Consider the following 25,157-nt stretch of genomic DNA (forward strand, 5'->3'; position numbering starts at 1 on the left):
ATTGCCACCTAGGAGCCAGAGGGATATGCCAGCCACTTCCTGGGAACCACCTGAGGTAAGCACCGTCTGGAGCCCGCACCCCAAAACCCCTCCTGTGCCCCAACCCCCCACCTCAGTCCTGAGCCCCTCCTGCACTCCAAACCCCTTGCCCCAGCCTGGAGCCCCTTCCTGCACCCCAAACTCCTCATCCTGGCCCCACCCCAGAACCTGTACCCCCAGCGGGAGCCCTCAGCCCCTCCCATACACCAACCTCCTGCCGCAGCTGGGTAAAAAATAGCGAGTATGGGGGAAAGTGAGCAAGAGAGAGGGAGGATGGAGTGAGTGGAGGGGCAAGGCAATGGTGTTTGGTTTTCTGCAATTAGGCAATTTATGGTCTGACTGCCCTGGCTGCCTGGGTTCCAGTAAATCAACAATAAGCAGTAACACTGCCCCACAATACAAGTATGAATTCCTTAAAATATTCAGGGGATTGTGGAGGCAAAGAATCATGGACTATGTATACACTACAGTACAAGGCGGATTAAGGGGGTGTGAATTGCAGCACACACCGAAATGCTGCACTGTAACTGCCCCATCTGGGCACTTCTGGCAAGAACTAAAAAGGTACCAAGGGCAGGTCTACACTATAGCAAGGACTGACGCTCTGAGATCGATCCACCGGCGGTCGATTTAGCGGGTCTAGTAGAGACCCATCAAATCAACTGCAGATCACTCTCCAGTCGACCCCTGTACTCTACCCCCAACGAGACGAGTAAGGTAAATCGATGGGAGATTTTCTCCCGTCGAACCCCCATGGTACAGACCCTGCAGTAACTCGACCTAATGTATGTCGACTCCAGCTATGTTATTTTATTCACATAGATGGAGTTGTGTATCATAGGTCAACTTACCGTGGTAGTGTAGACAAAGCCTTAGTTTGTGTTAATGAACTCCTCTTCAAACAGGACAGCATTAATGTGACAAAGGTACCTTTTAGTTTGTGCCTGCTGCAATCACATGGAACAGTCCCGGTGCAGCACACCAGCATGAGCTGCAATTCACGCCCTCGTAGTCCAAATCAGAGGGCCATGTAGTACCTAGCTTAATTTGGTGCAGTGGGGAGTCACAATCATTGGTTATAATATAAAAACCTCTCCCCAACCCTTTGACACAGTAGAATGACCTCTCAGTGTTGCCAATACTCACAGTGAGAAAGGCAATTTTGGCCCCTGCTGCTAGAGATGTTGTTAGAAGATCCAACTGAGATTAGAGCCTCATTGTGCTAGGCACGGTACAGACACATGCATCTGAAGAAGTGGGTATTCACCCACGAAAGCTCATGCTCCAAAACGTCTGTTAGTCTATAAGGTGCCACAGGATTCTTTGCTGCTTTTACAGATCCAGACTAACACGGCTACCCCTCTGATATGCTACAGACACATAGTAAGGCAGTCTCAACCCTCTGAGATCTTACAGTGTAAGGGAAAGTATAGTGGTGAGTTTGTGACATGGGACATGGGAGGTGGAACTAAGGGCAAGTCTATAGGAAGGTGTCTTTTTCACACCCCTAAGCGATATAAGTTACATCGACTTGAGCAGTAGTGTAGACCACCCCTATGACCCACCAAATTAATCTCAAATGGAGGCTAAACATCCATATCCATTAGATGCCAGTGAAGACATGCCCGAAGTCGTCAGCACTACCAGAATACCATTTATTTAAATATTTTTGGATGTTTTCTACATTTTCAAACATATTGATTTCAATTACAACACAGAATACAACGTGTGCAGTGCTCACTTTATATTTATTTTTGATTACAAGTGTTTGCACTGTAAAAAGACAAAAGAAATAGTATTTTTCAATTCACCTAATACAAGTACTGTAATGCAATCTCTTTATCATGAAAGGTGAACATATAAATATAGAATTATGTACAAAAATACTGCGTTCAAAAATAAAACAATGTAAAATTTTAGACCGTGCAAGTCCACTCAACTCAGTCCTACTTCTCGTTCAGCCAATTGCTCAGACAAACAAGTTTGTTTACATTTGCAGGAGATATTGCTGCCCACTTCTTGTTTATGTCACCCGAAAGTGAGAACAGGCATTCTCATGGCACTGTTGTAGCCAGCGTTGCAAGATATTTACTTGTCAGATGCGCATGTTTCAACCACCATTCCAGGGGACGTGTTCTGCTCGAAAATCATCCAAAGCAGTGAGGACCGACACGTTCACTTTCATTATCGGAGTCAGATGCCATCAGCAGAAGGCTGATTTTCCTTTTTGGTGGTTCAGGTTCTATAGTTTCCGCATCGGAGTGTTGCTCTTTTAAGACTTCTGAAAGCATGCTCCCTACCTCGTCCCTCTCAGATTTTGGAAGGCACTTCAGATCCTTAAATCTTGGGTTGAGTGCTGTAGTTATCGCTACAAATCTCACATTGGTACCATCTTTGCATTTTGTTAAATCTGCAGTGAAAGTGTTCTTAAAATGAACATGTGCTGGGTCATCATCCGAAACTGCCATAACATGAAATATATGGCAGAATGTGGGTAAAACAGAGCAGGGGACGTCCAATTCTCCCGCAGGGAGTTCAGTCGCAAATTTAATTAACACATTTTTTTTAATGAGTTCATCAGCATGGAAGCCCGTCCTCTGGAATGGTGGCTGAAGCATGAAGGGGCATATGAATGTTTAGCATATCTGGCACCTAAATACCTTGCAATGCCAGCTACAACAATGCCATGAGAATGCCTCTTCTCACTTTCAGGTGACACTGTAAATAAGAAGAGGGCAGCATTATCGCCTGCAAATGTAAACAAACTTGGCGACCGGCTGCAGAAGAAGTAGGACTGAGTGGACTTGTAGCCTCTGAAGTTTTACATTGTTTTGTTTTTGAGTGCAGTTACGTAATAAAAAAAATCTACATTTGTAAGCTGCACTTTCAGGACAAAGAAATATAGTACTTGTATGAGGTGAATTGAAAAATACTATTTCTTCTGTTTATCATTTTTACAGTGCAAATATTTGTAATAAAAAAATAATATACACTTTGATTTCAATTACAAACAAAGAATACAATATATAAGAAAATGTAGAAAAACATCCAAAATATTTCATAAATTTCAATTGGTATTCTCTTGTTTAACAGTGTAATTAAAAAGGCCAATAATTTTTTTTATCGTGATTAATTTTTTTTAGTTAATTGCATAAGTTAACAGCAATTAATTGGCAGCCCTAATTTTTATTCAAATTAAATAAAAAAAGTTAAAATATTATACTTATTTAAAATTAAACTTGTAATTATGACAATCAATGTTAAGGCCTAAATTTGGTACAATCTATTAAGATTGAATATTACTTTATTTAATGCAAACAGTATGTGTTTGTTGCCAAAGTTTTAAAAAAAGGGAAATCACTGAACGGGTGGAAGTCACTGGCTAAGCACTGGGAGTCAGAGTGTGCTGAAGTGTTAACCAGCTTTTGACAGCACTAGTCTCTGCTGCAGGTACAGAAACAATACTTTCTTCAGTTTATTCAACTAGTTCAGTTCAATGACTAGGTCATTCAGAGCCGAGAAACTGACTGGATGCCGAAAAAACAAGAAAACTCATTTTCCTCTTCCAATCAAAGGCTAAAAACAAGGTGAGAAGGGGCGAGATCTACTCTTTCTAAAATTTTGAAGGACATGGTGACCAGAAAATAATCATTTCACTAACTACAAATAATACTTCCTTTGTTCAGTCAATCAGTTTTAAATGTAATATGTTTTGATAAACTTTTTTTTTGTTATGCATCCCGCACATTTAATGTAATTTTATTTACCTAAGAAAGATTTAAATTGCTTCAGAGCATTTCAACCGAATTCCAACTTCCATCCAAATGCAGCTTGACAAAATCATAAGCAAAATATTAATCTTCTAGTAGAGTGGTTTTCAATCTTTTTTTCATTTGCAGATCCCTACAAAATTTTGAATGAAGGGCGGATCCCTTTGGAAATCTTAGGCATAGTATGAGGACCCTCTGGGGTCTGCAAATCACAGGGTGAAAACCACTGTTCTAGTAAATGAGAAATGTATCATTCACCATCTTCTACCATAATAAAAATATATGAACATTTAGAATCCAAACAAGTGTAAGTTAAGCTATGTAACCGCTTAAATAAATCTAAATGTGACAGAACCTTCCGGTAAGCAAATAGATATACCAAATGTGGTGTAAAGGCTATATTTAGTTGAAAATCACCATGTTTTAATGGTTACCAATCAATGAGGATCCAACTCGCTTCAGGAAAATAAAGTATAAATGCAAAACATGATTGTAATTGATTATTAAAATCCAGACACAATGGGGAATAAGTATTTGCAGTAGCAGCAATGAGCTCCAGCCATAGACTAGGGCCCCATTTTGCTAGGAACCGCACATTAAAAAAACCTTCACATATGCAAGTAAGTAATGGGAAAAAGCTCCCCGAAATGGAAACAGTCATATGTAGAATTCGCTACCAGAATGTCCTGTATCTGATAAACAGACCAGCAGCAAAGGCAATCTACTAAAGCTTTCATCTTAAACTCAGGCTAAAAAACCAAAATTCCATTTCACTGTATAACATCAAATCAGGGCTCTGCGTGTTTAACATTGTTCAGCAGTACCATATGCTACGTACTAGCATATATTCCATTACAGGGAAGAAAAAACAGCACGACTCATCAGTGACTATGTTCTCAACAATCTAGCTTAAAAAGCACTAGAAATAACCGGGGCAGCCCCCAAATAAGCCTCCTGAATTTTATTTGCCAGATTCTCAGTGATAGGATTACAGATCACTTTCATTTAGAAGAAAATGATTTAATATAAAAAAGTCAGCATAGTATATGCATCTCTCCAAGATCAGAATCAGAATCACCACACACAAAATATCAGGTGTATGTTCTTCTATTTCAAGTAGTCCTTATGTAATTAAAAAAAAAGACATTATTCTAGGAGCAGAATGACAACGTCTGGCACTTATACAACACCTTTCATCTGCAAGTACTTTGCGTACTTGAACACAGACACACTATATACGAGGTTAACTTCAACAAGTGCTGAAATGCAGCCACTCTGGGGTGGAACATGGCAGCTGCCTACCTCTATACAATACTTGGAGAAATAATGGGGAAAAAAACAGGCATCTGAAGCTGTAGGAGAATTTAGGTGGGCAGAATGTAATTCCCTTAGCTAAAATTTGGCCACGACTCTGAAGTTATGAGATTTTTAATGACCACAAGCAGTTTTACATCTCTCTTCCCAAAGATGCACATCCACTAGCACAGTGGCCCTCTTGCACTATATCAGTTTTGGTCAGACTGATTCAGAATTAAGAATGCCACCCAATGAAATCAACATCCTCACCCTCCTTCAAGGCATTCCTTGTTCTCCAATCCAACTCTACTGGGAGACATGACGCAACATGCAATCACAGCACAAGGTGCAAGGTCTGCAGGTCAAAGTTAACTTCAGTATCCCAAGTACTAAAGCCATCCAGCCTCCAAAGTTAATATTTCTGGATGACCTACACTTGCTTTAACTTTGCTTTATTAAGCCTGGATGACCCATATGTGGCTAACTCTACTACTGCTGTGCAGAAAAGATAGACCTGAAATCTATATAGTGAACAAAATATGAGAATTCCTTTGGGTACAAATGGATTTTTGGGTAAGGAGTAAGGCATTCAGCTGCATGCTCTCACACAGCTATTTGTTCCACTAAAACTGAATGAAACCAGGATCCATTCTGACCAAATAAACAGAAAGGGTGGGGAAAAAAATAATCCATCAATGCCAAGCTATTACCTGTTCAATAACATAAAGTGCTTCTGTTATTAACAAGTCGGACAAACTTGTTATGCAAACTTTGTATTAAACCTGGTATTTTCCTACCTTTACAAGTCAAATAACTAACCACTTCCTGACATGGAGGGAGAATGGAAAAGGATAGCCCAGCTACAAGACTAAGAACACTAATATTTTAACTCATCTCTCTCTGATAAAGCAGGAAGAACTCTCAAGCTCAGAAATGCTCTATCCCATCTTAAAAAAAACACACACACACACACAAAACCCCACCCCAACACACGATCAAAGGTCAAAGCAATAATCATGGCATCCTCATCCTGAAAGCAAAAGCTGTTATTCTCCTGACACACACAGACACACACACACAAAATGAGGAAGTAAAAATGAAGCATATGGCAGAGGTGTATAGTTCACGCTTTAAGAGTAATTTTCTTTGTATAAAATTAATAGTGTGAAATGAGTTTAGAAGACGACTCAGGGCTTCTCTATACTACCACTAACTTCAGTATAACTTACATCGTTCTGGGGTGTGAACAATCCACACCTCTGAGTGACATAAATTCACCAACCTACCCCTACACACCAGTGTAGACAGTGTGGAGCTTCTCCCACCAATATAGTTATCACCTCTTGCAGAAGTGGAATAATTAAGTCAATGAGAGAGCTCTCTCTGCTCAGCTTAGAGCATCTTCACCAGCCGCGCTACAGTGACGCAGTTGCATCAGTGAAGCTACTCTGCTGTAGAGCTTCTAGTGTAAACCAGCTTTCAGTAAGGGCTGTGCCATTATCTTAGCTAACTATAACAGAGGCCTGGTCTGCATTAGGATTTTACAATGGCGTAGCTCACTCGCTCGCGCACTCTCTCTCTCTCTCTCTCTCAGAGGTGGGGAAAAAAAACCAAACACCTCCCCTGAGAGATACAGCTACTCTGACCTAGCCTGGTGGTAGACAGCACTAGGTCAACAGAAGAATTCTTCTGTCAGCCTAGCTACCACCTTTCAGAGTATGTCCAGACTACCTGCCAGATCGGCAGGTAGCAATCGATTTATCGGGGATCGATATATCGCATCTCATCTAGACACAATATATCGATCCCCGAACGCACTCCCATCGACTCCGGAACTCCAACAGGGCAAGCGGCAGTAGCAGAGTCGATCCCACGCCATGAGGACAGGAAGTAAGTCAAAATAAGATATGTCGACTTCAACTGCGCTATTCCCATAGCTGAAGTTGCATATCTTACATCGACACACACACTCCCAGTGTAGACCAGGCCTCAGGAAGGTGGGTTACCTATGCCAACAGGAAAACCCCCTTCCACCAACATAGATAATGTCTACACTGAATCAGCAGTGCTGCTGAAGCATTAAGTGTAGACAAGCTCAGAGGCAAACTCTGATCTATTGAAGGACACACTGAGAATTTGTCAGGAACGTGAGGACCAAACCCAATTAGTAGGCATTACAGCCAACTGCAGCTATCCTCATTTTTAATAAGGAACTAAGACTCACAGAGACTAGTTCCCAGCATGCAATACTCCATCCTGATCGAAGTGCTGTGGACTACACTGTAGAACCTCACAGGCTGTGCTTTGGCTGCTCCCGAAACACATTTTTTGGCAAATTATTAAACTGAAAGGCAAAAAGTGCATTCCCTGAATATGAATATAACGGGACAGCGTTTTTCTTTAAACTCAGGTGACTACAGGTCTGTAGATTTATCAATATTTTGACATGTTTTACTTAGTAAATTAACACAGTTCTTCTGGAATAATTTGTCTGTGATAAAAAGACTTGTGGGGATGGCACATTATAGTACCTTGCAAAAAAAACCTAATTAGCAAATAGACACATGGGACAATTTAACAATTGCAGCCAAAAGCAACCAATTCACTCTTTTAATCAATGGCCTTTAAATAAGGAAGTCATTTGAAAATGTTATAGTGCAAAATAAAATCTTTTCTTGCTGGTGGTTTTTTATAGTTTTAGGTTTTTTTAATATGCCTATTAAAAACGCTACGCAAGCATCTGAAATTTGGTTACATAAAATCCCTACTTCTCAAGTATCTTATATATTAAACTTTCACTTTTACTCAACTACTAAAATTCTTGTTGGCAAGTTTTGGACCCTTTGAACTATATGCGTTTATAATGGATACTGTAGCTCTCCTTTAGAAGGCTATCACGGATCAAATTTGCCCCAAATTTAGTTTCTATGAAAGTAAACTTACAAAACATTTAAAACTAATAATATATTTATGTTAAATTAAAATCAAACAGAAATAGGTTTTTAAAACAAATCATCCCCCTGCAGCATCCGCATCCCAAACACTGACGTAGTACTCTTTTTTGGAAATGGGGAAACCCAGAAGTGAAATAAATCAGAAATTGACAAACTGACTAGTCTATTTTCACGGTCCATGTTACCAGAAATGTAAAAAGTAAGCCAACAGCCTATTGTCAGCTAGTGTGCCAACTCACTAGCTAATGCATCCAAGAGCACTAAAGAGCCACACGATTTTGGTCCCTTCCTTCAGGGCCTGAGTTTTATTTCTCCAAATAAGAGAGTTCATCATAAATTTCACATATGAAACACCCTTTCCTCTGACCCAGGGTCTCCTGCAAGAACCTCTACAGTTCCCACAGGTTTCACACTCCAGGCCATCTGCCTGGAGCCACATATAAACAAGCATCTTTCCCCTGACCTAAAAGACCTAGGAACTCCCACAGGAGCCTACTTGCTCCCTGTAGATCTCACAACCAACTGCTGCTAGCTGGTCTTAGCTCACCACCTGGAAGGCAACTAATTAGCTTCAAGAGGGGGTGTCAAGCAAAGCTCCCTTAAAGGACCTTCCAGCCACTGCCACATAATTAAAAGTAAATTAGATTATTAAACATCTTTCTTTTTTTAAGAACAGACGATGCTTATTTATAACTCAGGTAAAGAAAAAAGTCTCTTCTTAAAAGATGTTATTTAACTTGGCAGTGTCCCTTTAACTCACAATACCACAAAGATGTAACAAACAGCAATTGCCATATTCTGTCTAAGTGGACAGCCACGTGAGCGCTATTTTGTGCACTAAGGTCCTGATGCTGAGAAGGAGGTGAGTTTCTCTTTGGACTGAGACCCACAGGAAATTACATATTTGATTTGCAGAACAATTCATTACTGGCTAAGCAAGGTACAACTACGAAGAAAACAGTAAGGCAAATATGACCAGTTTACTGAAGCTCCTGGCATTTTTCCATGTGTATACCGTACCAAGCACTGTGAAGGACCAGAAACCTAGTAACACATTTTAGTCTAAAAAGAAAAACTACAAACAAATATTCCTACCTACCAATTTCAAATGCTTTCTGCATTAAGCTACTGAGTTTTCAGAGTAGTGTATCAACTGGCTACCACAGATAAATAAAAAGTTTGAGAGGGGAGGAAGAGGATGGTTTAGTGGTTCAGATGTAAAACTGGGTTCTATTCCCAGCTCCACCATTGACTTCTTGGGCTGGTCACTTAATCTCTCTATACCTCAGTTTTCTTATCTGTAAAATTGGGCTTATACTCATTGTACCCATCAGGGTTATTTAGAAGCCTAATTGCCACTGGTAAAGCCTCAGGTAGAAGCTGTTAGGTATACACAAAGATTACTATAAAGAGAATGGTAACACCAACTGGTATGTCTGACCACAAGCAAAACGGAGTTGTCCGCTGACTTAAAAAAAAAAGTGCAACCTTTCCTAAATAGGATCAGATTCTGTAGTTATTCCACATGAAAATCTCCCAATGTTTTCAAAGGCATTTCCACGTAAAACAACTGCAACACGGGACCCTAAATTCAATTATTTCTCCATATTCCTCCCAATACCAAACAGCTAGTAACCCACCTGCAAAACACAGTTCCCTCCTCCCTATTCCTTCCCCTCATCCCCACACCCATGCAACCACCACCAGTTACGCTAGTTTAGTCAGCAGCATTACATTAAATGCCTTCTGTACTTTGCTTCCTTCTCTCACACAGGGAAGATTTAAGATTTCATTGAACAAAGTGTAGTTAATTTCTATTCCATTCAAAGACAACTAGTATGACAGTGAAGCTCCCCGCCTTCACTTGAACGTCATTAGGTCAATATTTATAATATAAAGTTATTCAAATGGTCATTTAGCAACAACACATGGAAATATTTGATATAAAGTAAAAACTTCACAATCTGCACTTCGTTTATCCAAAACCTGGTCATGACCTCAGTTTTCAGGTCAGTGTAAGTTAGTGAATTGTTTCACCCACTGCTGCTAAAGCTCTTCACCCACTCTTCCCACCTCAGGCATCTGCTTCTCCATTTGAAATAACTCCATCTATTCCTGAGCAAGACATATGAGCTGAGGACAGTTCACCATATAAAGACCTATATGCAAAAGCTCCACAACTTCCTCAAGGCTAGCTGATATCTATGGGCACTGCCCAGGGTTCTTTAACAAGAAAGTAGGTATGCAAGTATGTATGCCTACAGGGGCATAAGCATGGTATCTGGCCACGAAGTTTGGAAGGCTACATATAGGTTAAGAGACCATGGGTGCACAACTCAAAGTCTGCTAAGTCAGCTATCCCAATTACCCAATACTTTCAGGTGTCCCTGAAGACTGGGTAATCAAGGTTCTGCAGTGTTTTCTGCCGCTGAAATTTGTGTGGTGGTGGTGGGGTTGTCTAGAAATATAGACTTTTGACCAAATTTTGTAACAAACCCTAAATGCTGTAGATTATTTTTTTGATTTGTGGACACTGGAAGATGCTTTGTTTAGTTAAGAAAAATACAAACAGAATTCTGTCACTTCAGATGTGGTCAGCACCAAAAGGCTGTGATGTCTGAAAAGCTACAGAGCAGCTGCTATCTATTACCCAAATATGACATCACTGAGAGAACCAGCTGAGAATGAAGGATATGCAACAATAATTTTCTGAATTGTACAAGACTGAGTACTGCACAGGTTTCCTGTATCTCTGCCTCACTGCCTCTCATCTCTTCAAATCTCAGCTGAAAACATGCATCTCCCTTGGGTTTGCTATTTAATTTCTCTCCTTTTCTGTTACTCTTTAACCCTAAGTATATTACTTAACTCCACAGCATACTGGAGCATACACCTTCTGCAAAAGATATTATATCTAAAGTGACATTGGATTTGACAGTGGGGAGGGGTGTTTATTCTTGAAGAGCTCTTTCTCCCCATAACACCTTTCCTTTAGTACCAGCAATGATTTGTACTTCCACTCTGTCCATGTACACAATGGAAAGGCTAAGAAAAAGGCTAAGTAAAAAGCCAAGTGAATGTCTCTTCTTTGTGGACTACCATTCTAAAATATGTATGAGAAAGAGAGAGAGAATTTCTAAAGCATCATTATTTTATAGATCTTATACTATTTTTAAAAAGAGTGAAGAATTAGTCTTCACAACACCCCTGAGACACAAGTGACTTCCCTAAGGTCACAGAGCAGCCTAGACAGTGTCACAGACTGGACCCAGATCCCCTGATCCCCAGTCCCATCATTCATCCACAACACAATTCTTCGTCCCTAAGAATGGGACCACTGTCATCCTCGTCTTGGATTTTAATAAAGAGCTAACCTCATCTACCTGTATTACTTTCCTCGCAGTCACTACTTCATCATTGTGCTGCTAGTGACTACATGTGGCACGAAGAACGAGCATGAGGGACAACGCGCCACCATCCCAGGAGCAGCAAGAATTAGTATCTGAAGATTATTTTCTTTAACGTTTCCTGAGTGTGATTTCTTCTGATAAGACTCGTCCCCACCCCAGCCCCGCGCCTCGCAGGGAAAGTCAGTGACAGCGCAGAGGGGGGACGGGTAACTCAGCCTAAGCAAAGCACGACACGTGCCTTCCCGAGCAGCGCGCCCAGGGGAGCAGGGGCACAGACCGGACACGCAGCAGCGCTGCACGGCCGCCTCTGCCGCTTCCCAGGCGGGGGCTTGAGAGACACGCGTGTCCCTGCTCCCGCGCGGCTGGCCACTGGAGCTACGCCGGTGCCTGCGCGGGGCTCAGCCCGGGTCCCCCTCAGGGCTCGGCGGCCGAGCCCGCCAGCTCCTGCCCCAGCCCCGCTCCGAGCGGCCGGGCTCCCTCCCGGTTGCGTCCCGGGGCTGCCTTGGCTCATCCCTGCAGGCAGCGGCTCAGGGCAAGGCCGAGGGCTGCCCGCGCGGGGTCCCGACCCGGGCTGCCTCCTGCCCGGCTGGGAGCGCGCCGCTCCCCGGCGCCGCGGCGGGCGAGAGACGGCGGGCGCCCCGAGCCGAGCCGAGCCGAGCCGCTTCCCCTCCCCGAGCTCCGTCGTGGCCAGGGCGCCCCGGCGGGCGGAGCGGCGTCTCCGTCTCACCTGGCACCAGGGGCCGTGAGGCCGCCGTAGCTCAGCGCTGGCCGGCGGCTGAGTCCGTCCCGGGGCCCCGCTCCGTCCCCTCCGCTTCCTGCCACGGACCCCGCTGCTGCCGCTGCCCGAGGTGCGGCTCCTGCCAGGCGCGGCCAATCGCTCGGCTGCATCGGCGCTCAGCTCTCCAGTCTGGTCAGTCACTGGGGCTAGCCGGGAGATCGGCGCTCGACTACGCAGCCTGCACTCAGACTAACGGGGCGATGAGGCGGGGAATGGTCTGCGTTTGACTAACCAGCGACTTTCAGATATCGAGGAGGGGGAGGATCGGCGCTCCACTAAGCGACCTTAATCGCCCAGATCTGTGCGACTGAGCTGGGGGGTTGAAGGAAACGGATCGGAGGTCGATTCGTAAACCTATCACTTCAGGCTCTCGGGCCGGCGGAACTAGTTCAGCGCTTGATTAACCACCCTGATCAGGATGAGTAGCTTGGGCCCATACTGGTCTAGGCGGGATCGGCGCTCGATTGGAGTCGCTGGTGGCACTCTGGGGCAGAGGGAGGCGATTAACCCTTTGTGGGGAGAGTGACGTCTCCCTTCCCAGGCGGGGCTCGAAGGGGGCTCAGTTCCCCGGGCAGAGCTCGAATGTGGGGGCGGGGGGGTTACTTCCTCTCCCAGGCAGGGTTTAAATGGGGGGCGTGCTCCTTACCCCCTCCGCCGGCAAGGGGTGAAGCTGGGGGAAGGCGCGGTGGCAGTTCCACCCACCCCCCGCCATGGCCCAGCTGGAAGGCTGAACCGCACCTGCAGCGAGGCCTCTCCTGCTGCTCTCCCTGGGCTTGGAAAGAGCCCTCACGTGTCAGGACTGGAGCGGGCACTCTGTATTTCACAGCACGTCGGTTTCGGCAGTGTTGCAATGATTGAAATCAACGACAGTAACCCACCCACCCTGCATTCCGTCTGGCCCCTACGCCTGGGTCTAACCCGGGCTTTTTAAAGAAGAGACCTCAGCGAGGGTCCTTCTCAGCACCCGTCCTAGGCATTTAGGTGATGTATTGTCCGCAGTCGGACTCCCAGTCAGGACAGCTGAACTGGTGATAGCACTGGTGAGAATTTTCCCTAAAATTCCCTTTAAGTGACAAGGCCAATGGACAAACTATGACTTTTACTGCAGACTTGCTACTTGGTGACGCCATTCCTTTAAAATATTTATAGGCAACCTATATTGCAGAATTTGGATCACAAACTAAAACCACATTGTTCTGAGTCACTTTAACCAGTTTAAAGCACATCTGCATTAGGAGTTTGCAGCTGTATAGCTAGGTCAATTTTTTTAATTACACTATTAGTGAATGCTTTCTAATACAGACAAGGTTTAACACATACATACGAAAAACTGGAAATAGGTCAGGTGAAGGAGGAGAGACTATCAATATAACAAGGGGAAGAAAAACTGGTTGGAGAGGTGGATTAGAAGGTAGAGTTCACAGGATAAGGACAGAGAGTCTTCCAAGTATAAAAGGGGTGTGGCAGAAGGTGAAGTCAAGAGTGGTAAAGGAGACAAAAGAAACAATAGATCTGATAGGATTATGATGAGTAGAAGGACCATAGTGAAGGTAGAAGCGGGAGTAAAATGAAGGAGATTCACAACATCATTTCTATTTCTCAGTTACAGAAATTTGTTCATGGCTCTTTCAGTAGGATCTGTATATAGCCTTTCATTCTTCCTGGCTGTAAAGGTCCACAATAGCTCCAAGAAATTTCTGTCAGTGGTCTCTATCCATAGCTCTACTCAGGCCACTTTTGCAGACGAGACCTGATAACTACAATTGTCCCTCACCCTGCCCACCCACCATCACACCCCCACAGTACAAAAATTCCATATCTCCCTTATCTCACTCACTACTTCGGTGTTTTGGCTTTTACAACCTGTGTTTTTTCCCAGCAGGCCTTGCTTTCAGCCTAGCATCCCCTGGTCCTTTGGGACTAGAAGTCCCAGGATGCCTGACCTTAAAGTCCAGCAGCAGGCTACAATGGTGTGCCAGGCCTTTGAGAGCCAGTATGGTGTGTTACAGCTTTCTGCTTACAACCATTTCATTCATACAACAAATGTATAGACTCCATCTTGGTTTATAATCTCGACAAGTTGGTTTGGGTTTTTTTACTGCCAACATGTTGATTTCTTTTACACGTTGTGAGCATGAGTTCTGTATCATGGCTACTCTGTGACTGATAATAGCTGTGACTGATATTGATAAGGCAGAACAAAAAAATCTTTCATCAAATAAAGGAATGTGCATAAACAAAGTAAGTGAGCCTGTGATGGGGGAAAAAGACCTTTGATGGAAACTTGGGCCATGTGCAGTAGTTTGAGTAAGAGGCATAAACTCTCTCTGAAAGCTCTTGGGGCGTGGACAGTTAAGCTGCTGCATCTGCAAGGGAAACATAGCATTCCTTAAAGCTAACCCTCCTCCCTTGGGTTCTTACTGAATGCCTGAGAGATGACAGCATGGGGTGTCTCCACAAGACTAATGCTAAACATGAGCAGTCTGGCTTAGAGGGAGCGCTACAGTGAGAGTTGGGTTTTGATCACTAAAAACTTTTGCCTCAGCAATTATACTGTGTACACCTCAAAGAAATGTGTGTGACGTTTCTTTGGTAAATATAACCAGAGCTTTGTAGGACATGTAAAAAGACAACGTCCTTCGTGGGAAGAAGATCCAATCTACCTCAGACAAAGGGCACTTGTTGAGGGTGTGTGTCACAGGGTGACCAGCCCTTTAAGCAGTCCTGCTTTCAGCCTCATTTGTGTCCAGTTTACCTCTCAGTCCAGGAGTCAAGTGATGGGGGGCATGTGACTAAAAATAAGGCTTGCTTGGGAGATATAAGGGCACCCTGAGTTGTCTTAAGGGATATACTTAAAGAAGATGGTTGGTTGTAGGAATAGCCCCTTACAGAAGGTGTGGAGAGTGTAAGTTTGTAGGGGGTATGAGTAGTGGAGAGTGTGCCTACCAGCCAGCCAAGATAAAAGTCTCAGTAGGGACTGGGTTAAATCCTATATCCAGGGCTGTGTCCCAGCAGGAAGCTAGGTGGAAGTTATCTTGTTTTTAAGTTTATAAGACAGACTTCCAGAAAGGGAGGATTATTGTGAACCCCTACAGAGTGAAGTTTGATTAATTGGAGAAGGGAAACTGAGGGTAAAGTACCTGTTACATATAGGAAGTCACAAAGATGTTGAAGAGGAATGATGAATCAGAGAGAGGCAAGGTGTCTGACTCCTGGAAAGTTGGAAGGCATTTCAAGCATAAGGAAGGTGGTGTAATTCTATTAATAACTCTAATATACAGTAGTAATATTTACAAGGGTGTTTTTCACGTAAGACTCTCAAAGTACTTTCATGTACGGTGCTACAGGCATATATCACCATTGAATTGTGGTTGGAATTCAACAACCACATAATGCACAGAATGCTGTGAAACACTGGAGAGAGGGAAGCTTTGGCCAAGACACAAAACCGCACGGGATCTCTCAAGTCTACACAGAGCTGAAAAGATCTGTTTTTAAGGTCTCACATAAAAGAGCCACATGTGGCAAACTGTACAATATTCCATTTCTCTACCGCAGAAGAACCAAAGTCTGAGTGGTTGTTGCTGAATGTTATGGAGAAATGCCAGAGCTGAGTGTAGGACCTTGCAAGCTTGGCCAATAATATTTACTTACATTAATTCTCAAGATTACTGCAAGTCAACATTTGTTAATATTTGCAAGGAGAGCGATCCTTGGCTTAAATGTGTTACAGAAGGGGTAAAGCATTACACGTATTAAATCAGGGGTCGGCAACCTTTCAGAAGTGGTGTGCCGAGTCTTCATTTGTTCACTCTAATTTAAGGCTTTGTGTGCCGGTAATGCATTTTAACGTTTTTTAGAAGGTCTCTCGTCTATAATATATAACCAAACTACTGTTATATGTAAAGTAAACAAGGTTTTCAAAATGTTTCAGAAGCTTTATTTAAAATTAAATTAAAAAGGAATTTTATCAGTTTAGTGCAATCCTTGCCCTTGCTTTTCTTTGCGGAGTTTTCCAATGTCTGGCACATATTTGGATACTTTAAGCTGCACACAGGCTTCTGAGTGATCAGTTGTTAACTGGCTCAGAGAGAGACAGAGGACAGATTTCAAGTAAAATACCTGTTCACACAGGTATGTGGATCCGTAGGCTGAAAGCATTGCAAATGCAATTTTCTTCAAACAATTAAATTTCACTGGCAGGGATGTCCAGCAGGTCAGAATAGAGGCCCCATGATCTCTCTCGGTAGCTTCAAGTGCGCTCCGCAGATCCACAAACTTTGATGTCCACAATTCTGAGCTTTTTAACTGAATGAGTTGGATTTCAAAATCTTCAGTACCCATCCACTGAAATACAGACAAATCCAAGTCGCTTTCGTTGAACTTTTCAGGTTTAATTAGAAAAGAAAGCATTGGGCCAAATCACTGGAAATCTTGAAATCTGTCAGAAAATTCTGATTCCAGTTCTTGCATGTACTTTCAAATCTCATCGACACTGACAGTGCAATGTGTCAATAGTTTTTTTTTATGAGTTGGAAGTAGCAGAAAGTAGAAGTTTGAATATCCCTGGAAAAAACTGCTAGTTTCACAACAAATGCTTTCCAGGCTTCATAAAGATCCAGAACTGTTTGCCCTGCCCCCTGGAGACAGAGGTTGAGTTCGTTTAGGTGAGCGGTGATATCAGTTAGAAACATGAGCTTACACAGCCATTTGTCATCATCCAGTTCGGGATAGTTTTGTTCTTTTTCCGACAAGAAAGCCTTGATTGCATCAAAACCGTTTACAAAGCACACCAAAACCTTGCCATGACTTAGCCACCAAATGTTGCTGTGAAGTGGGATGTCGTTATAAGCACTGTCCATCTCTTCTACCAGTGCTTGATATTGTCTGTGAGTCAAAGCAGATCGAGCAACAAGGAAATTCACAATTCACACCACTGTATTCATCACATTATTAAGCTCTGAATTAGAAATTTTAGCACACAGGTTTTCTTGATGGATGGTACAGTGAAATTTGACTGTCGGACGGCCAATTTGATCTTCAAGTAACTTTACAAATCCCTTCTGTTTTCCGACCATGGCAGGAGCACCATCTGTTGTCACACAAAATATTTTTGTGATGTCAACTCCTCGTTCTTCAAAATGGTTTACAAAACTTTCCAGTATATCTTCCCCCTTTGTTGTGCCATGCAGGGGTTTTAGGCAACAGAGTTCCTCTTGGATTTCATCGGAAGCACAATATCTTGCAACAACTGCCAAACATGGAACGTCATTTATATCCATGCTCTCATCAACTGCAACACTAAAGACTGCTGTGTCTTACAATGCGGTTGTCTGCTTTTCCTTAATGTTTTCTGCCATTTCACTTACGCGTCTCTCAACTGTTCTGGCAGAGATGGGCAGTTCTTTTATTCTAGATATGATTGTATCTTTATTTGGCAAATCATTAACAAAATCTCCGAACTGCTGAGAAAATCTTTTTATATATATGTAAACAGCTTTCCGTTTTTTTGCAGTGCACTGTGCAATCTTGTAACTTCCCTCTATAGCTTGATTTTTACTTACACTTAAGCTTTTAAAAATACTGCCTTTGCTTGTCACAGGCTGCTACTGCCTTTTTGATTGATTGGCGATAGAAGGCAGGCACAAGGTCAAACACAGTGTGGGCTGATATAAGCAATTTTAAGATAGGGGTGCTGAGCTGCATCCCCTCTTGCCTCATGTGCAACCCTCACTGTCCCAAGCTGGGGACAGTGGGCCACAGCGCGGAGGCTGCAGAGCACTGATCCAAGGCCAGGAACAGAGCCCAGGTTGGCCTGCTGGGACTCCAGGCCAGAAAGCAGGCTGAGCAAGGCTGGAGATCCAGACCCCAGCTGGCAGGAGGTCAGCGACTGGAACCCCAGATCGGCAGCTGAGGTGAGTGGAGCTGGCGGGTGGTTGGTAGGGCTGAGCAGGGCCGGAGGCCTGGACCCTGTCTGGCAGGGGGCCTGCACTGGAACTCTAGCCGGAAGCAAGGTGAATGGGACTGGCGGCGGGACCCCGGCTGGCAAGGGGCCAGCAGCAGGAACCCCAGAGCAGCGGCAGGCTGAGCAGCTCAGACCGCCCCCGCTCTGGGGTTTCAGCCACTGGCTCCTGCCAGTCGGGGTCTCAGCCCGCTGCCAGATTGTGGTTCCTTCACCCAGGCCAACAGCGGGTGCTGAGTGGGACTGGCAGTGGGACCCCGGCTGGCAGGAGCCGGTGGCGGAAACCCCCAGAGCGGCGGTGGGCTGAGTGGCTCAGCCCGCACCACATGCCATCAGAAATCGGCTCGCGCACCATCTTTGGCATGCATGCCTAGGTTGCCAACCCCTGTATTAAATAGTTATACTCATTCTGTTCATAATAATAGGTAGAACCTGAAGACCTTGATGGCTTGTCAGAACCCAGGTTTACATAAGAATGGCCGTACTGGGTCAGACCAAAGGTCCATGTAGCCCAGTATCCTATCTACCGACAGTGGCCAATGCCAGGTGCCCCAGAGGGAGTGAACCTAACAAGATCAAGTGATCTCTCTCCTGCCATGCAGCTCCATCCTCTGACAAACAGAGGCTAGGGACACCATTCCTTACCCATCCTGGCTAATAGCCATTCATGGACTTAACCACCTGAATTTATCCAGTTCCCTTTTACTAGTTTACTAGTAGTACTACTAGGTTACTAGTTTTGGCTCACTCTGCCAGTTTTGTGTGCCATCATTCCTTTAATCTTAGTATTCCTTCTCCTGGTTGGTGTTTACACTGGAAAGGACACTGATGTTTCAGTGACTCAACATCAAGTGACTTTGAGGGAACATATTTTTGCAAATATTATAGTAAGTGCTCAGCTGCAGCTCTGATCATACAAGTCAATCAATACCTTTTAGGCGTTTTGTTCTCACATAAAAGGACTAAACCATTTCAAGTTTGTTTTTATGTTTTTACCATACTCATGCTGATTGGGGGTCAAAGCATCACATCTTTAATCCTGCAATTAGCTCTGTGCAGACCAAAGTGCCTGCCTCTGTGGATATGATAGCTGGGACAGAGGGAAGGGTATTTGCAATATTCAGAAATTGGAAGACTGATATGCTCTGAAAGATGCTAATGGTTTAAAATGGATTAAACCCATTCCTGCAATGTATGTATGGAAGCTGTTATTCGTAGGTATGATGTAGTGACGTCAGTTAATGTTGTCACATCCCAACACACCAGTGACAGCTTGTCAATGACACAGGAGGGTGAGTGTGTGAAAAGTAGACAGGAAAAGGAGGAAAGAATGGGAGATGCCCTTTCACTTCAGTCCTCATTCCTATAACACCCTGCTCAGTACATGATCCTGAGTAGCTGATGATGAGCAGAACCAGATCACCAGAATCATTGTGGCTTTTGTGCCATAGATGTTATAAACAACCACTAGAGTGAATGAGGTAATCATACTAATTTTCCATTGGGCCAGGGAGGAGGTGAACCCATCCCTCCAGATCTGAGAAGCCTTGCAGAGACCTCCTCCCCATCTGAAAAGTAAATCTCCTGGGGCAGGAGTATTGCAACCAGTGGACAAGGAAATTGTCTGTCTGAATCTGAAGTATGTAACAAGGCGTGTTTTTTACACTGGAACAAAAAATAGCCACAGCTGAACTGCTTTACACAAGCTGTTGGGAAGTACAAGGCAAGAGAATCCTTGACAGCTCTTATGCGCCCTCTGTTGTCTTCTTCCAAGCAGTAAGGGAGAGTTTACTTTTATGTGGCAGGTGCTCTCCACAGATCCCAAAGCATTGTAAGAACCAGGTCTTAGTGCCATACAAAAACTACTCCTGTTTAAAAGTGTTTTTAAAATCACATTTAAACGGTGCAACACCCCTTGGGAACACACTTAAATTGCTACAAGACAGTTACAAAAGATCTAGCTTAAGTTGGTCAGTTACCAAATGAAGCTAAATTGATAGTTATTTACATACAGACCCACTGAATGCAGCTCCCTCTGAAGTACCAGTCTCCTGTTGCAGTCTTAGCTTCTTCCTATGTCATTTTGATAGCTTTTTCAATTCTGCTTCTGTTGTACACTTCCATGGAGGGCTGGCTTTAGGCTGATCCCCCCGGTTCCCTGGAATCAGGCCCCACGCCTTAGGCGCCTTTTTAATTTTTTTTACTCACCCAGCAGCGGTCCAGGTCTTCTGCGGCACTTCGGCAGCAGAGGAGTCCTTCACTCCCTCTGGGTCTTCAGCGGCATTTCAGTGGCAGGGGGTCTGCAGAAGGACCCCCCTGCCTCCAAAGTGCCGCTGAAGACCCAGACCGCCTCCAGGTATTCGAATTGGGCCCTGTAGTTCCTAAAGTCAGCCCTGCTTCCATGTTAACCTTGGTCTATTTCATTGCCTCTTGCCCTGGGGGTTCCAGTCTAATGCCTGTCTTGCTATGTTATTCAGATCTTTTCTCCGTGTGTGTCCTAGCCATCTCCATTTTTTTTCCATAATTTCCTGTCCTACCAGTTTATTTCATACTCCTACAGAGTTCTTTGTCATGTTTTTTCTGGCCATCTGCTATTGAGGACTTTTCTGAGGCAGCTATTTATGAGCACTTGGAGTTTAGATAGTAAGATCTTAAGCCTCCAAGTTTCAGCGCCATATAGTAATAACACCGACTTTTGCTAAAAGTCTGTCTTATTAATCTCTCCTCATGGCAGCCGTTCCCATACCCCATATCATTTTTGTTGCCCTTTTCTGAACCTTTTTCAATTCTAATATCTCTTTTTTGAGATGGAGCGACCACATCTTCACGCAGTATTCAAGATGTGGGCATACCATGGATTTATATAGAGGCAATATATTTCCTGTCTTATTATCTACCCCTTTCTTAATGATTCCCAACATTCTGTTTGCTTTTTTGACTGCAGCTGCACAATGAGTGGATGTTTTCAGAGAACTATCCACAATGACTCCAAGATCTCTTTCTTGAGTGGTAACAGCTAATTTAGATCTCATAATTTTATATGCATAGTTGAAATTATGCTTTCCAATTGTGCATTACTTTGCATTTATCAACACTGAATTTCATCTGCCATTTTGTTGCCCCATCACCCAGTTTTGAGAGATCCTTTTGTAGCTCTTCGCAATCTGCCTGGGACTTAACTATCTTGGGTAGTTTTGTATCATCTACAAGTATTGCCACTTCGCTATTTACCCCATTTTCCAGATCATTTATGAATATGTTGAGAATAGGAGTGGGCCCAGTACAGACCCCTGTGGGCCACCACTATTTACCTCTCTCCATTCTGAAAACTGACCATTTATTCCTACCCTTTGTTTCCTCTCTTTTAACCAGTTACCAATCCATAAGAGGACATTCCCTTGTCCCATGACAGCTTACCTGTGCTTAATAGCCTTTGGTGAGGGACCTTGTCAAATGCTTTCTGAAAACCTATACACACTTTCTCCACATGCATTTTTTTACATGCATCTGAAGAAGTGGGTATTCACCCACGAAAGCTCATGCTCCAAAACGTCTGTTAGTCTATAAGGTGCCACAGGATTCTTTGCTGCTTTTACTTTCTCCACTGGAGCACCTTGGGCCACATGCTTGTTGACCCCCTCAGCGCATTCTAGTAGGGGGCGAGGCGTGTGATTTCCCGTTACAAAAAGCACCTCGACTCTTCCCCAACCCCATGTTCCTCTCTCACAAGTCAGTTCCGGTCTCGTTTCAAACGCTCTGTGGGCACTGAAGTCAGGCTATGGGAGCCGCCGGCCCGCGCCCAACAGGACCCACGGGGGAGCCACGCCCAGCCCGCCCGGGCTCCGTCCGCCGCTGGAGCTAGGCCGAGTTTCGAACCTGCCGCTTCCCCTCGCGACGGGCGCCGAGCTCGGCCCCGCCCCCTCCCTGCCAGCCCGAGCCCCTGACTCCGCCCACTCCCCCCCGGATTTAGGTGTCCTGCGCATTCGCCTGCGGAGGCAGCCCCTGGGACCCGGAAGTGGCGCGCCGAGGTCCTCGCCCAGCTGCCTCCGAGTCCCCGCTGAAGCGGCGGGAGCAGGAGAGTCCGCGTCCCGCCGCTATGAGCGCGGCCGGGCTGGTGTCTCCCGCGCCCCCGGCCCCTGTCCCGGTGGGGCTGACCCCCGCCGCGCTGCCCGCCGGCCCCGAGTACTACGAGGAGGAGGAGCTGGAGAGCGCCGAGGAGGAGGACGGCGAGCGCAGCGGCCGGGCCCGGGACTCCGACGAGGGTGAGCGGCTCCCCCCGCCCTCGCAGAGGGAAGGGGCGGGCCGGGGGGAATGTGGGGGTGGGGAGAGGGAGAGCGGGGCCGGGTGGGGAGAGGGAGAGCGGGGCCGGGGGGGACCAGGCGATGGGGCCAGATAGTTTGATGGCTTGGCAGGTGGCTAAGCAGCCCCAGGTGCGGAGTGGGTTGGTGGGTGCCTGAGTAATCCTGGGGAGTAGGAATGTGTGGCAGAAGAAATTCAAGGAGTCACTGCAATAGTGGGAGAGGAAGAAGTTCGGGTGAGGAATTGATTTAACAGCTTGGTGGTGAAGGGACTGAACCTAGGTGAATTGGGATAATAGAGGCAGTGGTGAGTGTTTGGAGAGGAGGCTGGAGATGCAGGGGCGTAGGATCAGATGAGTTGGATGGAGAAAATGATCCAGGGCAAGAGGAAGCTAGCAGGGTTATTGGGATAAGGGGATGAGGAGAAGAGAAATAGAGAAAGGATGTAAACTCAAAGAGCTTAACTTCTTTAGCCTAACCAAAAGAAGGCTGAGGGGAGATATGATTGCTCTGTCTAAATATATCAGAGGAATAAATACCAGGGAGGGAGAGGAATTATTTAAACTCAGTACCAATGTGGACACAGTAACAAATGGATATAAACTGGCTATCAGGAAGTTTAGACTTGACATTAGATGAAGGTTTCTAACCATTAGAGGAGTGAAGTTCTGGAACAGCCTTCCAATGGGAGTAATGGGGGCAAAAGACATATCTGGCTTCAAGACTAAGCTTGGTAAGTTTGTGGAGGGGATGGTATAATGGGGTAGCCTAATTTTGGCAAGTAATTCGTCTTTGACTATTAGCGGTAAATATGCCCAATGGCCTGTGATGGGATGTTAGATGGAGTGGGGATCTGAGTTACTACAGAGAAGTCTTTCCTGGGTGTCTGGCTGATGAGTCTTGCCCACATGCTCAGGGTTTAGCTGATTGCTGTATTTGGGGTTGGGAAGGAATTTTCTTCCAGGGTAGATTGGCAGAAGCCCTGGGGGATTTTCACCTTCCTCTGCAGTGTGGGGCACAGGTCATTTGCTGGAAGATTCACTGCATCTTGAAGTCTTTAAACCATGATTTGAGGACTTCAGTGGCTCAGACACATGTTTGATACAGGAGTGAGTGGGTGAGATTCTGTGGCCTACATTGGCAGTAGGTCAGACTAGGTGATCATAATGGTCCCTTCTGACTTTAAAGTCTATGATTCTATGAATAGAGATTTGGAGGAGGGCCTCCAATATGGTCAGAAAAGGTACCAGGGTAGAGGAGGGATTTAATGGGGACACTAAGAAGAGGTGGTTGGTTCGGAGAGGGATAGTGAAAGGACAAAGTAAGAACATGGTAGTAGGGGTGTCATTTGACTTTGTTTCAGTGGTATAAAAATAACAGAAGAAGAGAGATGCTCCAGGGATTGGGAAGAAAGGGTCTGGGTGGGGGGTACAGAATGGTGAAATGAGGGAGTATAATAAGAGAAAATGCTCAAAGGTTAGGGGAGGGACTCTTGGAAGATAAGGGAGGAAGAAATGAGCCATGCACAAAGTTGAGACACACTCTTGGGGGTGACAGGGAGGAGATGGTGCTGTGAAAGGGAAGCATCTGCTTTGTGCTCTCATTCCTTCATATTTCAGTTTAAGTCTAGTTGTTTTAAACATCTCATTGTGGCAAGTCATGAAAGCATTAGTGTGTTCAAGGCTTTTCTGAAGTTCCAGCTTGATATCCTTGGGTGGGGAGGGGGAGGGTGTTTTTAAGGACTCCTCATCTTTGCATAGTCCTTCCCTTTTGATGTTTAGAGTCGTCATCAAATCATTTTAAACCCAGCCAGTGTGGCTAAAACTTATTGTGATGTGTTTGAATTAAAATACCAAGGCTTCATCAGTTCGTTTTAGGAGATGTGGCCCTCTGTAGCATGGTCTGCTGTAGATATCTCTTTGATACCTGTTGGATACATTGAGTTTTATCTTAACACAAGGAGCCTGAAGTGTTTAGTAATTTAAGGAAGAAATCTGAGAAGGGCAGATGGAATTAGAGACTGAAGTTCCCAGTCCACATAATAGCTTTCCAGCTCTATCCTTCCAATATGTCTAATCCCTGATTTGATGGGATGAACTCTAGGAGTGAGAAAGTTGCTAACTGTGCACATTCAGTCGTCTAAAGACAAATTAGAAGAGCTGCGGAGAATTTGCAACACAGCATTAACCTGTTTTATCAGTGTCAGACAAAGCTGTAGTAAGTCTTTTGATGTGTATAGATACTGAAGTACAGGTTTGGGAAGACTAGGTGAAATAACATTACTTTAATTATATCTTCAGTGGGCCCCTTGGCTCCGTTGCAAACCACTGCAGAAGTTAGTATAATTATCACCCTGCTTTGTAGTGCTGTAGATCAAGATACATGTGTATTGATGCAGTGGTATGGGAGTTAAGAATTGAAGCAGCAGGTCAGGATTAAAGCTATAAGGAGGAAGCCTGCAAAGCACTGGTGGTGCTGTGCCTGGTTCAAATTAATGATGTCAGGCCCTTGTGTTTAAAAATGCTAACACACTTTGATTTCATCCAAAAAATGAAGTGGAGTGAGTGTGAGGAAATCACAGGAGTATCCTATGTCAAAAACTGACTCATTTTGATATACTACCAAAATTCCCTCTAAATGTTTGAGCACC

The 25,157-nt window shown here is 44.5% G+C and overlaps 2 protein-coding genes across 3 annotated transcripts in view; one reads left to right on the forward strand and one right to left on the reverse strand.

Moving 5' to 3' along the window:
• Nucleotides 1-12,321, reverse strand: part of TAOK3 (TAO kinase 3) — a 155,487-nt gene extending 143,166 nt beyond the window's left edge. Inside the window, exon 1 of one of the 2 annotated variants that reach the window (XM_050924129.1) lies at nt 12,197-12,321. The gene's annotated coding sequence lies outside the window, so the exon portion shown is untranslated. Of the gene's footprint in view, nt 1-11,442; nt 11,538-12,196 lie in introns of those variants that run through there. The other variant, XM_050924130.1, reaches the window with a different exon arrangement.
• Nucleotides 12,322-22,236: 9,915 nt separating this feature from the next.
• SUDS3 (SDS3 homolog, SIN3A corepressor complex component) overlaps nt 22,237-25,157 on the forward strand; it is a 28,581-nt gene continuing 25,660 nt past the window's right edge. The window contains exon 1 of the mRNA XM_050924162.1: nt 22,237-22,471. Within this exon, the coding sequence (XP_050780119.1) occupies nt 22,306-22,471 (166 nt within the window). The 5' untranslated portion in view covers nt 22,237-22,305. The remainder of the gene's footprint in view (nt 22,472-25,157) is intronic.

Source organism: Gopherus flavomarginatus, chromosome 15 (assembly GCF_025201925.1).
Source record: "Gopherus flavomarginatus isolate rGopFla2 chromosome 15, rGopFla2.mat.asm, whole genome shotgun sequence".
Taxonomy (NCBI): domain Eukaryota; kingdom Metazoa; phylum Chordata; order Testudines; family Testudinidae; genus Gopherus; species Gopherus flavomarginatus.